Source organism: Sciurus vulgaris, assembly GCF_902686455.1.
Source record: "Sciurus vulgaris genome assembly, chromosome: 6".
NCBI lineage: Eukaryota > Metazoa > Chordata > Mammalia > Rodentia > Sciuridae > Sciurus > Sciurus vulgaris.
The window spans coordinates 161,023,375-161,038,693 of NC_136466.1; the positions used below are offsets into that span (position 1 = coordinate 161,023,375).

The 15,319-nt window shown below is 41.6% G+C and overlaps 1 protein-coding gene across 5 annotated transcripts in view; it reads left to right on the forward strand.

The window, feature by feature from the left end:
* Window positions 1–15,319, forward strand: part of DNAH5 (dynein axonemal heavy chain 5) — a 301,487-nt gene that overhangs the window by 146,616 nt on the left and 139,552 nt on the right. For all 5 annotated transcript variants that reach the window (XM_079145501.1, XM_079145505.1, XM_079145502.1 and 2 more), the window contains exons 30-35: window positions 228–381; window positions 1,847–2,010; window positions 5,486–5,642; window positions 8,935–9,147; window positions 10,083–10,307; window positions 11,672–11,844. In XM_079145501.1, the coding sequence (XP_079001627.1) occupies window positions 228–381; window positions 1,847–2,010; window positions 5,486–5,642; window positions 8,935–9,147; window positions 10,083–10,307; window positions 11,672–11,844 (1,086 nt within the window). The remainder of the gene's footprint in view (window positions 1–227; window positions 382–1,846; window positions 2,011–5,485; window positions 5,643–8,934; window positions 9,148–10,082; window positions 10,308–11,671; window positions 11,845–15,319) is intronic.

Genomic DNA, 15,319 nt, shown 5'->3' on the forward strand with positions numbered 1-15,319 from the left:
TCTAGGGGGAAAGACTGTTTTTGACATTGTTGGTATGCCTTTGGGAGTGGGGTGTGAATGGAACTGGTAAACTGATATTTTTGGTTCTTGTGCACACACTGGAAGAATCTTTTCATATTAAAGTATACAACAATAAAAAAAAAGCTTGAAGAGTTTTAAAAGGCTTTTTAATTGAAAAACAACATCAATACAACAGAACTGAAATGTTGAGCTTTTTCTTATTGTAGGTACAATATGCCATTCAAAGCCCAGATTCAAAAGTGGGTTCAGTACCTTTCCAATTCAACAGACATCATCGAGAACTGGATGACGGTGCAGAATTTGTGGATTTATCTGGAAGCTGTCTTTGTGGGAGGAGACATTGCCAAGCAGCTGCCCAAGGTTTTGAATTTTTTTTGCTTAAGTTTTTGAATTAGAAGAATGTCCAAGAACTAATAACCTTTTAAAGAATGCAGTGATATTTAATCTCTGTTGTACCCCCACCCCAGTATTTTTGTTTTCTGCTGTGGATGTTGTTCTTCAAAGGCAGTGAGGAATTGTGGAAAGTATAGGCCGATACAGGGAGTAAGAATGCTGTGAGACTGTGAGGTTTCATAGGCAACCAAGGGTTAAAAAAACAAAGGCTGAATTCCCACATAATTGATGTGCTCCTTCAGACAATGTGAAGGTGGAATTGGAACAGTGTGGAAATTACGGCATAGTTATCTTGACAATGGTAGGATAATTCGTTCTTCCACAACTGACGTTTGAGAATAATGCACACTCTACAATGTACTCAATTATCTCTGTACTGTAAGATTGAGGGGTGGAAATCGTGCAGAGAGAAAGCGCCAAAACAAGAGGCTTCTCAAGATACTGAGTCTGTTTTTCCATCAAATCATAATTATCTTACTATGTATATCTGGGGTATATTTTGAGATTTTTAAAGAATTTTTAACCAAATCTCAAGAACTCTTATTCAATTACCTTAAGTTGTTTGCAAGATTATAGCATTTTAACAATATATATGAGCTTTAGAAGCATGATTATGTTGACTGTTCTCTTCATGTAGGTTTTATAACTTTCCCTTTGGTTAGCTTTTAGGTTAGTTATAGAATACAGAGCTGTTAACCAATTGTAAGGCTGGCCATTTGTTTTTTGACCAACAGTGAAATGTATGCATACACTAAAATTTTACTTATTATTTTTTTGATTTTATATTTGGGCATGTTTTTCTGGATGGGTAGAAAAAAATCTAAAATTGGACAATGGAAATTTTCACATGATATGTTGAAGGAGTGAGGTGGAGTTTCTTGCTCTCATATTTGGAATGTATGCTCACTGGTAACATATAGAAAGTTTTAAAGAAAAAGATATTTCTACTCTCAAAATAATCTGTTCTCCATTTTTCCTGAAAAATGATTTTTTGTAATATTAGTTACACTAGCATTATTTTTTATTTATATTTTTAAGTGTTAATTTTTTCCCCAAATATACAAAAAGTTCAATGCTTAGTGTAGAAAACTTGAAAATAGAAAATTCCCTCCATTTAGAGATACCCATGAAAATAATTGGGAATGTCCTTCCCTCCTAAATGATCTCATACAGTCTTATTACTTTTGGGTCTGTTTCCTGTTTATACTTAACATAATGAAAGTATTAGGGTTGAGCTAAATATGCTTGCTTGACAAAGAGAGTGATGCAGTGTAAAAGATCCCCAGACAGCTCAGAAGGTGTGAGACCTGAGGTGTAGGTGGCCTGGGTATCTGGTCTGGCTAGAACTCTGGCCTCATCGGCAGGAACGTGCCATACTCCATCCTTGAGATGGCAGATGTGTCCAAATGTGCTTTGTTACCTCATCTTATAGGAAGCCAAGCGCTTTTCCAATATAGATAAATCTTGGGTGAAGATCATGACTCGCGCGCACGAAATGCCAAATGTGGTTCAGTGTTGTGTTGGAGACGAGACCCTGGGGCAGCTCCTCCCGCACCTGCTGGACCAGTTGGAAATATGCCAGAAATCCCTTACTGGGTAAGTTCACCGGCTCTTTGAAAGTCCCTGGATCTTAGAGACAAAAGGGGACACGGAGAGGAGGTAGCATTGGCTGGATGTGTTTTCTTCACTAAGACTTAATTCGTGAATAGAGTTGTGTGCCGTTAACCTTTATGTTCTCTCCGAACACTTACTCTGTTTGTCCTGATGTTGGACTCAGAACTTAGGTTGCTCCCCTCTCTGAGATAGGATCATGTAAATATTCTCTTACAGTTTCTGCTTTTAAAATGAACACACCTATTTTTCTGATCTTCTTCTGGATAAAAATCTGTACAGCTAAAATATTGCATTATATTCATTATATGAAACAGTATGTGTATATAAATGGGATTATACAGAAATAAAATGTGGAGTTGAAATCCTTTTCTGGAAGTTGAAGAGTTCAAATAAGATCATGCCTAATGTGATATCTATCCATGTACACGCACACATGCAGACTTGGTAAATTGCAAGTCATAAAGTTTCTCTATTTTATTGCTCTTGGTTAAAAGAAATAAAATCAGTTAAGTATAACCATGTTAAAGAGTAATCTTCTAAGGGTACATTGATACTCATGGTAGACATTCATTCTAAGCATTCAATTTGAGTAATGAGATCTCCGAGGTTGATTCCTTTCCTTTGGAGGACTGTCCTATGCACCATGATCATAGCCTGTGCCAGTATCAGGAAAGCACCTTTTATTTTGGGTACTGGGGATTGAACTCAGGGCCACTCAACCACTGAGCCACATCCCCAGCCCTATTTTGTATTTTATTTAGAGTCAAGGTCTCACTGAGTTGCTTAGCTCCTCACTTTTACTGAGGCTGGCTTTGAACTCACCATCCTCCTGCCTCAGCCTCCCAAGCTGCTGGATTGCAGGTGTGCACCACCACGCCCAGCAGGAAAGCACTTTTAATTATGTACTTAAAAAATATTTGCAAGTAAGTCCTCCAAAAGCATTTTTAGAAAAATGGATGCTCAGGTGTTAATGACTTGATCTGCTTTATAAAACTGTCAGATCAGCCAAATAACTACCGAAGGACATTTGACAAAAAGAATCTTTGTTTTCAAATGATCGACATTTTGACATTATTTTTTAACTTTCAGAGGAAAAAGTCTAAAGTCATTCACAGTTTACTGAGCTTTTTTTTTTTTTTTTTTTTTTTTTGTCTTTTGATGGTTACCAAGATAAGGTTCTGTGCCAAAATGCCCACTCTAAACACTTTGAGTACTCATACTTACATAGAAAAGATGCCTGCACAAGCTGTCAAGGATCAGCTTGGGCAGAACTAGAATAGTCTTCGCACCAATAAGATCATAATTTGGAGGGGTGGATAGGCAGGCGTGTGCCCATGAAGGTGTCATCTTGCCCAGCTCACCACAGAAGCTGCGTTGACATACTCCATGAGGCTTCCAGCCTGATCTAAGCAGCTGGAAAACATGAGCCGATTCTCATCAGAATCAGACCAGGCTACTGGGCAAGGGATAACTAGTAAGGAGTAAGAATTACGAAGAATAAAAATCAAAGTTACACAAATGAGAAAAATTGGTATATTAAATAATAAAATGAACAGTTTTAAATGAAGGAAAGTAAGAAACTAAAAATTAAACATTATAAACGCAGAGTAAGACTTGAAGGAAATGAGATGTGTAAGAGAACAGACTCTGGGCAGCCTGTTTTATTTTTTAAAGTTTTTACAGACTGCATTTTGATTCATTGTACACAAATGGGGTACAAGTTTTCATTTCTATGGTTGTACACGATACAGATTCACACCATTCGTGTAATCATACATGTACGTAGGGTAATGATGTCTGTCTCATACCACCATATTTCCTACCCCCACCCCTTTCCCTCTCATTTCCCTCTACATAATCCAAAGTTCCTCCATTCTTCTCTTACCTCCTACCCCCCACCCCATTATGTATTATCATTCACTTATCAGAGAAAACTTATGGCCTTTGGTTTTTTGGGATTGGCTTATTTCACTGAGCATGATATTCTCTAATTCCATCCATTTATTTGTAAATGCCATAATACTATTCTTCTTTATGGCTGAATGATATTCCGTTGTGTATAGTATCCTTCCCCTCCTTCTCCTGTGAGACTTTACACTTTTTCATACATCCAGAATAAATGGATCCAATTGCCACACAATGGCTTATAATTCATATTTTACTGAGCCTTCTGGTTCAGAGTCAGAGAAGATGATTACAACCCACCCACCAAGCCTTATCCATGATTGCAGCTGTGTCTGCTTCTTCCCCCAATTCCTCACTTATTGTGAGTTTCTCCTTTTCCTCTTTGTCTCTTTCTGAAAAATAACCCCTCTGGTGTCTTGAGGAATTTGGCTCTTGCCTTGGCCTGCACCTTCCACTCAGCAAAACACGTCCAGTGGTTGCCTAACAACCCTGGGGTTCCTCCCACATGCCTCGAGACTACCATGAGGCTCTGCTTTCTGATCCCCATGATCTGCTACCACAGACTCAGTTTTCCTGGGAAGAGAATTCTGTTGCTATGATCATTTTACACAGGAAACAAATAAATAATACCGAAGACAAGGAAGAGCAGAAAGTTTTCAAAAACCTCAAGTTTAAAACAACCAGTAAAGTCTCAGAAAGAAACTGCAATTAAAACCACAATAATGCCAGGTGTGGTGGAGCAGGCCTGAAGTCCCAGCTACTAGGGAGACTGAGGCAGGTGGCTCTTGTGAGATCTTCGAGATCAGAGACCCGCTGGGGCAAGAGTGAGACCTGTCTCAAAAACAATGCACCAACCAACCTGAACATAGCAAAAACCCATAAAAAAAAAATTGAAAAAGTAAACACACCAAACGTTAAAAAGAAGCCCAACTAATTAGCAAAACATGCTAGAAAATGGGAGCTGTAGATAAGAAAATGGTAAACACATCCATGGACTCACCACGTCATAAAGCAGATATGGGGACGCAGGTGTAGGGAAAGCCCGGGATGGGGGAGCTTCCCTGCGCATCCATGACTACAGGAGGAGAGCGCTTTCAGAAGTTCACCGCAGCTTGGTTTGCTTCTGCTCTGCTGGAGGTCGACCGGATTCTCTTTTAAGATGCACTTTTAAGACATGCAGACTTTAGGTGGTATGGAGTCTTTTTGCTGTGCTTGGAGATACAACAAAGCCAAAAAGCAAACCCCCAACTCTCTTTGTGTATTTTATCCTGTTTCCTACAAAGGCAGCACAAGATATTTCAGACCAAGCAAACTGTATGCCATAGGTTTGCAAAAGATAAAGTTATTCTGCCACCAACCGTGAAAAAATATGTTTCCTTATCAGAATGTGGAAAGCCGTTTGACAAATCTCAAGCCAACAAGCCAGACATTAAGTCACAAGGGAAAATCAGATTGTCACACGGACTTTCTTCCCTTCCATCCAGGTTAATTTGTTCCTAGAAAGGGTTAGCTTTGTGTGTTTATAAAAGTTTATCTTTTCCTCCCTGCTTAGATACTTGGAGAAAAAACGACTTTGCTTTCCTCGATTCTTCTTCGTGTCGGATCCTGCTCTTCTGGAGATTCTGGGGCAGGCCTCGGACTCCCACACTATACAAGCCCACTTGCTGAATGTATTTGACAACATCAAAACGGTCAAGTTCCATGAGAAGGTTTGCTGGATTGTAATTGCTGGTCACCGATGACCATATCCTAGTCTGTCATCTCCCTCTCTCCTGTAGCTCTCTGATGCTGTGTTTACAACCATGTCTTCCTTATCCATTCACTCTTGCCCATTGATTAAAAAGAAACTTTGGGGCCAAATTAACCTTCAGAACCATGTGGCTTCTTAATGTCCAAGGTGTAGATTAGAAGAAAAATAATGGTTTAGTGTGACCAGGAAAGCAATGTGTGCAGCATTCACAATTTTACATGCCAAGTTGACTCCTTAGAAATCCAACAAGACAGAGACACTAATTGCTCATAATAAAGTACTTAGAGCAGAATTGTTGTAGGGATTTGATTATTCTAGTCAGGCTTAGAAGGTTTTGATATGCTTTCTTAAGACTTTTTTTCTTTTACACTCCTAACATGTTTATATAATCATGGAGTTGTGTGGGACCCAAAAGAATTCATTCAACTTGAGGAAGAGCACACTTGTGCAGGTGACAGAAGATGTCTTCTGATCTGTCCTTCCACCTAAAATTCTCTGTCAAAGGGTATTCAGTCCTCTGGTGCTTCACACCAATCCTTAGGAACATTCGTTTATTCATCTTAGCACATGATTTAATTCATTGCATAACTAACAGATGTCGTGCTTACCTATGGGAATGCACCAACCTGGGGAACCGCTGTGTGGGTAGAGTAGATGAGAAGTAACCATGTGACCTAGAGGGCAGTTAGTGTGGTGGTAGAGCTACTCCACAGTCAGTAATTAGAAGTCGGTCAGTACAGTCTAGCCCCTTGCTCTGCCCCAGATGTGAGGCCACTCTGGGGATTCCAAGGAAAAATGTGCCATAATCAACACTAAAACACTGAAGAGAAATGTGGCAATTAAATTGCTGATGATTTTGGATTTCCATTATTAGTGTTGTGCTTTTATTACGCACAAGGAGCATAGGCATGCCTGTCAGGAACCTTAACTGGGTGTGTGGGGTGTCAGGGAAGGGGTCCTGCAGGAAAATTCCAACTTGGACTGGTTTTCTGAAGGGCAGTGGAACACAGGCAGGTGGGTGAAGAAGGGAAGCCTGGTTTGGTCAGGAGGAGCGGCACCTGGCGAGGACTGGAGCTGCGTGGAGCCCAGGATGTCAGAACGATGGGGTGTGAGGTGGTGGATTAGGCCTCCATGGCTTTAAACAGCAGAAATGTGTCCCTCTGTCCTGGAGGCCAAATGTCAGAAACAAGATGGCGGCACTGTTGGTTTCCAATGGAGGTTCTGAAGGAGAGTGGTCAGCGATCCTTGCTGGTGTTTTTTTTTTTTTTTTTTTTTTTTTTTTTGATTTTAGACAACATTTCATCACTTCAATTTCAGATATTATTTCAGGGTGTTTTTGTGTCTAAATTTCCCTCTTCTTATAAATATAACTTTTCTCATTAGAACACCCTCATCCTGTATGACCTCCTCTTAACTTAATTATACCTGCAAAAACTCTTTCTAAATACTGCCACATTCACAGATCCTGGGACTTACATGGGGGACACAATTCAACCTGGAAGAGGGAGTGATGGGCAAAGGAAGGGAGAGGCAAAGGCTAGATTCCAAAGCCCAAGCGCCTCGCACTGTGGAATTCCACTTCATCCCGAGTGTGACGGAAAGCCAGGGGAGGCCTTTAATAGGACAGCAAGGACAGCAACCTGAACTCTGTGCCCTGCAGCATAGTTGGTGGAATGAAAGAAAGGAAGGATGGAGAAGCTGAACAACTTTAGCAAAGAGAGGCAGAAAGGAAGGAAAGACAGGGTGGACATTAACGGGCAAAATGAGTGCTGCTTCTTGTGCCAGCTGAAAGGGGGCTGTTCTTCCTGATGTTTTGCTTCAGTCTTGCTGGTACAGCACTAGGATTTCTCACTGTCTCAAGCTGTATGTTGTAGATAATTTGGTCTTCCTCATCTGTTGATTACATGCCCACAAATCCTTAGCCTCTCTTCATGGCCATTGCTTCTTAAGATTGTATTTCTTTTGTTTTCTCTTGTTCCTTCCATAAGGATTCTACAACCAGGGAAGGTCCTGGTTTTATGGGTTTTAAATCTTATAACATATAAATACAAAATTATATTCAGGAATCTGGAAAGCATCCATGCAAATGAGGAACCAGAATCTTAAGATTCATTAGATACTTGTAACATCACTCATCACTTCTATTTACAACTGAAGAGGACTTCCTTAGTTCAGCAGTAAATCTGAGTCCAAATGGATGTTCCTTATTTTTATTAAAAAAAAAAAAATTTCGTTTCAGATGGACACAATACCTTTATTTTATTTATTTTTTAAATTTGGTACTGAGGGTTGAACTCAGTGCCTCACACATGCAAGGCAAATGCTCTACTCTGAGCCACAACCCCAGCACTGCCCCCTTTTAAACTAAAGAACAGAAACAATAACAAATATTTGAATTTACTTTATAGATTGTGTTATTTTGTTTAATTGTCCTGAACTGCATGAGAGTGTGAGATGTGTAGTGAGTAGGATTAGTATGATTTTTCTTTTCATTTTTTTTATACTGGGGATTGAACCCAGAGTCACTTTACCACTGAACCTCATCCAACCCTTTGAATTTTTTCTTTTAAATTTTGAGACAGGGTCTTGCTAAGTTGTTTAGGGCCTCACTAAGTTACTGAGGTTGGCTTTGAATTTGTGATCTCCCGCCTCAGCCTCCAGAGCCACTGGGATTACAGGCATGTACCACTGCCCCTGGCACCAAGTGTGATTTTAATGGTCAAGAAGCTTAGTCTTGGTGATGTTCTCCAACATTCCCTGTTCAGTGGACGGAGGAGGCCTATTGGAACTCCAGATGCTGAGTGCTTCATGGAAAGTGATGTGCATCGGGCTCAGAGGAGCTGGGTTTCCCTAGGGAGCATTACGTGACACCAAGCTCCAGTAAAGAACCTTGTGTTTAGCACAGAGCTGTAATTCCTTCGTAATTACTTTCTCCTCATTGAGCTTGACCACGTCACTTCTGATGTCAACTTGAGACTCTTCTACCGCATTTGTATTAAATGTTTCTTTTAGAAGATAAGTTTACCCCCTTAGAGTACTGGTTATTTGGAATCAATTTAGGATTCCTCTTTAGAGTTCATGACTAACCTCTTTCATTGTTTTGAAAAAGACTTTATATCATGTTTTGCCTTTTTTTTTTTTATAATCTGTAGCTTAACTTTCTATGGGAGGGATATCATGATAAGGAGGGAATGGATGGAAATGATTTCCCACTTTTTCAGATGAACCGTCTCTGACCTCTTCTCACGCAGGTCTACGATCGGATTTTGTCAGTGTCCTCCCGGGAGGGGGAGACCATCGAGCTGCACAGGCCCGTGCTGGCCGAAGGCAGTGTGGAGGTGTGGCTTAATTCTCTCCTGGAGGAGTCCAAGTCCTCTTTGCACCTGGTGATTCGCCAGGCAGCTGCCAATATTCAAGAAGCAGAGTTCCAGCTGACTGAATTTCTTTCTTCCTTCCCGGCTCAGGTCAGCATATGGAAATTGGAAGATCCTTATTTTTATTTTTTATAAAATAGTCATCTTAAATCTCAAATATTGCTGATTGGAAGCCTCACAGAGGGCATAATTTAACTCTGAACCAATATTAAGATTTTTGTGAAGATTTCTTAAATCTAGATAAGCTGAAAGATCTCCTCTGCAGATGATTTGGCCCATATAGAGAGATGTAGACTTAAATATGTATTTGAGTTGTAGAGACTCTGAACTTATTTTCTTAAAGGAGTTTCGTTTTTCCTTACTGAACCTCCACATGTAACAATGTATATAAATCATAACAATTTACTGAGTGGACACTGAAAGTTAGAAAAATGAAAATATATCTCAGCTTTAAAATACAGGAAACAATACTTTCTTAGTGATTGTTATCAGTACGGATTTTGAGTGTAGGAAAACAACACAGTGAATCCCACTGGCTACATCCATAAGAATGGGGCTCTAATTTGTAAGATATATTTGGAGTAAGATATATTTCTTGCTTGTATAATTGTATCACAATGCATTCTATTGTCATATGTAACTAAAAAGAACCAACAAATAAAAAAAAAAAAGATTTTGTAAGTATCTGCCATGTGCAAACACTATGCTTGTTTGGGTAAAGCAGATTTAAGACATATTCTTTACCTGCAAGTAACTTAAAATCTATCTAGGAAGAAATGTGGTTTAATCATAAGTGGCTTAAAATTACAAGAAAAAAACTGCAGACATATTATGGGGCTGTGTATATCTAGTTCTTAAGTAAATTATGTGAATATAGTTTCATGGGTTTTGAAACAAGGTGTCTATTTGATGTAACCGAAGCTTCACCTTTGTATGACGATCACAATTATTCATTATGTTGCAGTTTTTATTTAAATATGTAAGTATGCTATACACACTCATAAAACCTTTTTTATTTCTATAAGGTTGGATTATTAGGAATTCAAATGATATGGACACGGGATTCAGAAGAAGCCCTTAGAAATGCCAAGTTTGATAAAAAAATCATGCAGAAAACCAATCAGTCCTTCCTGGAACTGCTAAACACCCTGATAGACATCACCACTAAGGATCTGAGTTCCATGGAACGAGTGAAATATGAGACTTTGATTACTATTCATGTGCACCAAAGGGATATCTTTGATGACCTGGTAAATTCTTTATAAATGCTGTGGTGTATACAAGGAAGCAAGCAGTAGACACATCTGTGTTTACTCCCTGGAATTAGTTAGATCGGATTGAAGGAAAATGTTAAATTCAGGCAGTCATCTTCTTGATCAGACCTTGTTTATCAGACTCTCTTCTGCCTTAAACTGAAATTGCAGCCATATTCTGACGATCTATAACAACATTGAGACAATTAGACTTTCTTTTCAGATTCTTCATGTGATTATTTTAAATGCATCCTGAAAATCTTTTATTTGTCTTGTGCTCCTTTTAGTTATTGATTGAAAATCACTAGTTTATTGCTGCAGAATTATGACCTATATTGCTAGTAGAGCTGTTTAGGGCTTCCTTGAGGGCTTCTGATAAGTCACATCCTCGTTTAACAAGTTTTGCTACATTTTATGTCATTAATGGCAATACGGTCTTTCCTAACACAGCTTGTGACATTCAGGTGTCATGGAGATTTTTGCCTTTAAAAAAAAAAAAAACAGATGGGAAAGGAGAGTTCAGTAGCTATAGAAATGAAAAAAATGAAATTTGTCCTCTACCATAAAACATAACATTAGATAAGAGGCAAGAAGCTTTTACTTTTATAATAATTTTCTGGATTGTGTCTCAACCCCATTATGTAAAAAAGATTATGAAAGATTGGTCCCGATGTAATAGAAATAGAAGGCAGCACATTCAAGCTATTCTGTGCTAATCTCCTCTCCTAATAGTTAAGCACACTGTTTGCCTCTCTGAGAAATAAAGGGCTCGGGGTAATTTTTGGTTTCTTATTTGTCAAAGAAAAGTGATTAAAGTGGCTTAAAATTTTGGTTAAAAAAATTCAGACAAAAGCTTTGCTGGGCAATAACCTGTCATTTAGATGTTAGGAAATTTCGCCGGCTGTAAATTCCTAGGAAAAGTAATTAGTGGATTAAATAAAACCCCAATGTACTTTGTCATCATCTTAAGAAACACCTTTTTCCTGATGAGATTGTTTAGCTCTGTCTTTGTATGCCATAACATGTTTTTCACAGATTGCATTTCATGGTTGGAACTATGGTATTGAACAATTAAGGATGAAATTTAAGAAATGAATCTTATTATTAAACTATGTAATGTCATTTAAATCAGAGGGGCATGATTAGGGGTTCTCTTGATTTTCCTATTCTCCTGTCTTCTGAAGTTTCTATTTTGTTGATAAGTAAATGGCTGGGCAGGGTGACGATGTCTCGGTGTCTTGGAGCACATGGGACAGTCTGTGGGTGCCATTTCTTTTACTTTATGTCTTACATAAGTGCTGATGTGTATGTTCGATGAGTGATTCTCATCTCGGTTTTAACATATACCTCTTGAATTTCAGTGTCACATGCATGTCAAGAGCCCCACGGACTTCGAATGGCTGAAACAGTGCCGATTTTATTTTAATGAAGATTCTGACAAGATGATGATTCACATCACAGATGTGGCTTTCATATATCAGAATGAATTTTTAGGCTGCACTGACAGGCTCGTCATAACGCCACTCACAGACAGGTGATGGAAGGATCCTGTGATTCCGCAGCCCTGTGCCCCTCCGCCCCCAATAGTTTCCTCCTCCCAGGTTGCTCAGGGGACTTTGGCTTCATGCCTCTTGGGGGTTTGCAGGATCTTCCACACCAGAGCCTTGAAATCCAGCATTTGTAGCTTCACACCTGTGTCTTCACACAGGACTGAGGTTGTGGCTGAAGGAGACCTGGCTGCCCTTGCCTTTGGTCTTATGGAGGCAACGCGTGCCTCTGAGGATGTTTGGGCAAGAGAGGGGACTGTGGCTGTGTGTCACCTGTGCAAATCACAGCAGGCCTTGAAGGCTCGGTGGGTAACTGTGGTGCCTCTGGTCCTCCCAGAGAGGCATGGAGATGGTTGGTTAGTTAGCAGGGGAGAGATTGGAACTGTTCAAGTTTATAAGCTGGAACAACACAAGTTCAGTATTTGTACACATCTGCACCCCAGGATTCTGATGCGGTGTCACTGGTTGACATTTGGATGTCAGCGGAGCTCTGTTCTTCCTGGAGACACTGGAAGGAGGTTTCCTGCTCTTTCAGGTTCCTGGCTGAATTCCTGTCTTTGTGGTTGTGGAACCTTGATCCCCATTTGCTTGCTGTGAGCAGAGGGTCGCCAGGTTCTAAGAGTTGACACGTTCCTCAACTTCCTTCCTCTCTCTTCAGAGCCAGGGTGCTGGCTTGAGTTCCCTTCGTGCTTGTTCTCCTCTGCGTCCATCCCAGGCCTGTGACCTGCCCTTCTGCGTTCGTGAGATTAGAATGGGTCTGCGGGTAATCCAGGATGATCTCCCCTCCTCAGGGTCCTGACATTAGTGCCATCTGCAAAGTCCCGTTAGCCACCTAAGGGGACGTGTTTACAGGTTCCTGGGTGAGGACGTGGACGTCTTTGGGGATTATCCTGCTCTCAATTTTCCCACCCCTCTGCTGATACGGCTCTTGTGGGTCACCCACACCTTCAGGTGGCCCCACGCGATGGCCACTGCTGGACGCCATCCTGGATGGCATCTTCTGGGCAGCACATCTTGGCTCTCTCCTCTCGATCTGTGATCTTCACGCTCACCTGGCTGCTCCTCCTGGCCTGGTTGTCTCTCATTCCTGCTCTCCCGGCCTCTTCATCTTCCTGGTCTTTGGTCACGGGCGTGCGAGGGCCTCTCTGCCCCACCTGTGCTCATTCCACAGAGCATGTCACCTGGCCTTACTTTAGATACCATCCAGACAGTGGCCTTGATCTCTGTGTCCTGCCAGGGTTCTCCCTGACCTGGACACACGCACCCCCTGCCTCCCTGACGCGCCCCCTCGTTCGCTGACGGGATGTTTAATGGTGGCAACGTTTGGTCATCCCGCCAATCCACTCTCCTGTCATCTCCTTCACCTCAGTAAGTGGCCGTCCGATTGGGTCGCAGTGGTGGGGAAATGTGATGATTAGGATAATGGTCCCCCAGAGGCGTCCACATCCTGACCCCTGACCCCCGTGACACGGTGCCTTCCTGTCGCTGGGGCCCGAGGCGCTGGGGCCTCCCTGGCAGCCTTTCTCTCTGTCTCGCCTCGTTGTCCTGGCTACCATGGCTCTGTCATGCTGCTTTCAGAACACTTCTGGAATGTTGCCGTTGCTTACCTTTTGCTGTACCACTCATCCAAGCCACCATAAGCTCTAACGTGGACTGCTGCTTTGGTCTCCCTGTGCTGCTGTTGTCCCCTGCAGTCTAAGTTCAGATGACAGAATACAAGCCAGATCCTATGATGCCTTTCCTTCAAATCCTCTGTGGATCCATCTCATGCAAAGTAAAAGCCAACATTCTCCTATCAGCCCAGGTGGCATGGCATGAGCTAGTCCCTGTCATTTTTCTGACTCTCCTTCCTCATTCAGCTCTGGCTACCTACCTGCACAGTCCTGTCTCAGGGCCTTTGCACATGCTGTGATCTTGCCCTTGAACCCCTCTCCCTCACCTCCTTCAGTCCTCTGTGTGAATGTCACCTCCTGAGGCTCTTCTGACCTACTACACTGGAAACAGCAATTCCCACACCCTTAACTTTATCACAGTTTTGTTTTCTTATTATTTTTAATAATCCGTTTCCTTCCTTTAGCATGTAAGTCCCTTGAGATATGGGCTTCCTGTGATTTTTATTACTAGCACAGTTCTGTCATATAACGAGTGCTAAAATAAATATTTCCTGAAAGAATGAAAGAAATGATTACTTCCAAATTTGCATCTTGATGTGAAGCATTTAAATAGTTCAGAAGAACAGAAAGTAGAAGCTGTGAGAGGAAAAATCTTCCATCTTTTCCCCCCAGTGCCTAGCTATTTACCTTTTGTCCTTCTGCAAATTTGGATCTTTCAGGTATTAAGACTTGCGAATGTAAAAAGCAAAACAAATATTTAGAATTATATATATAAGTGGAGACGACTCTAAAGTTTATTCCAGTCCATTCTCCCAGTAGTCCCTTGTTTCTCCTTAAACTCACTCGATCATATGAGAAGCGAGGCATCGTCCATGACTGGTCATTGGGATTCGCGGTGAGACTGCTGCCTTTTTACAAAAGGAGAACTCCTCACCAAAGTACATCCTCTCTAAACGTCAAGCGCTGGGGGCACTGATGTTTGCCACCAGCCTGCTGCTGTCTCACCGGGAGAACCCAACCACGCTGGCAGCTCTCTGGGCTCTGAGGAGCCTGGTGCCCGTACACAGGCCTGCAGGTCTTTCAGGATCCTGTGGCCACCGCCAGGTTGTCACGACATGCAGCACCTTTCTCCAAACAGTCTTGGCGATGTCGATGCCAGCCTTCTGTCCACACCCAAGCACGTGGGAGAAGACCCGTCATCACGTGGGACCCAGGGCAGCAGGGATCAAGGGCGGGTGAGGCCTCTTACCTCCTCACTGAGGAGCTCAGAAGGCTCACAGCACAGTTCCCTGAAGTCATCTCATGGCTGCTGCGGCCACTCAGGTCCACCCTTGCGGCTGTGTAGGCTCGGGCAAGACCCCCTCTCTCCCTTCCTTCTTTTGGCATCTTGGTGTGGGCTAGCGGTAAGGCTCAGCAGTCTTCCCTTATTCTTGGGGGAATATGTTCCCAGACCCTGAGGGCATGCCTGAAATCACAGATCACATCAAGCACCACGTGACTTTTTCTCTACATACCCACTTATGATAAAGTTTGAGTTATAAACCAGGCACAGTAAGAGATTAATAATGATGAAGTGAAAAATACCAATATATTGTAATAAAAGTTGCACAAATCTCTCTTTTTCTATATATCTCAAATATCCATCTAACATTTTTGAGCTGCAGCTGACCTCACAGGGCTGAAACTGTCCAAGATGGAACTGTGGGTTAGGGGTTTGGGGACACAGTAACATGTTAGTCATCACTATGATGATTTTTGCTATGACTGCTGCTTTTCTTGAGCACTGAACACACATTCTTTAGCAACCTTTCCTTTTGTTTTTCCTTAAGTGTTCCTAATTTCAAAGAGT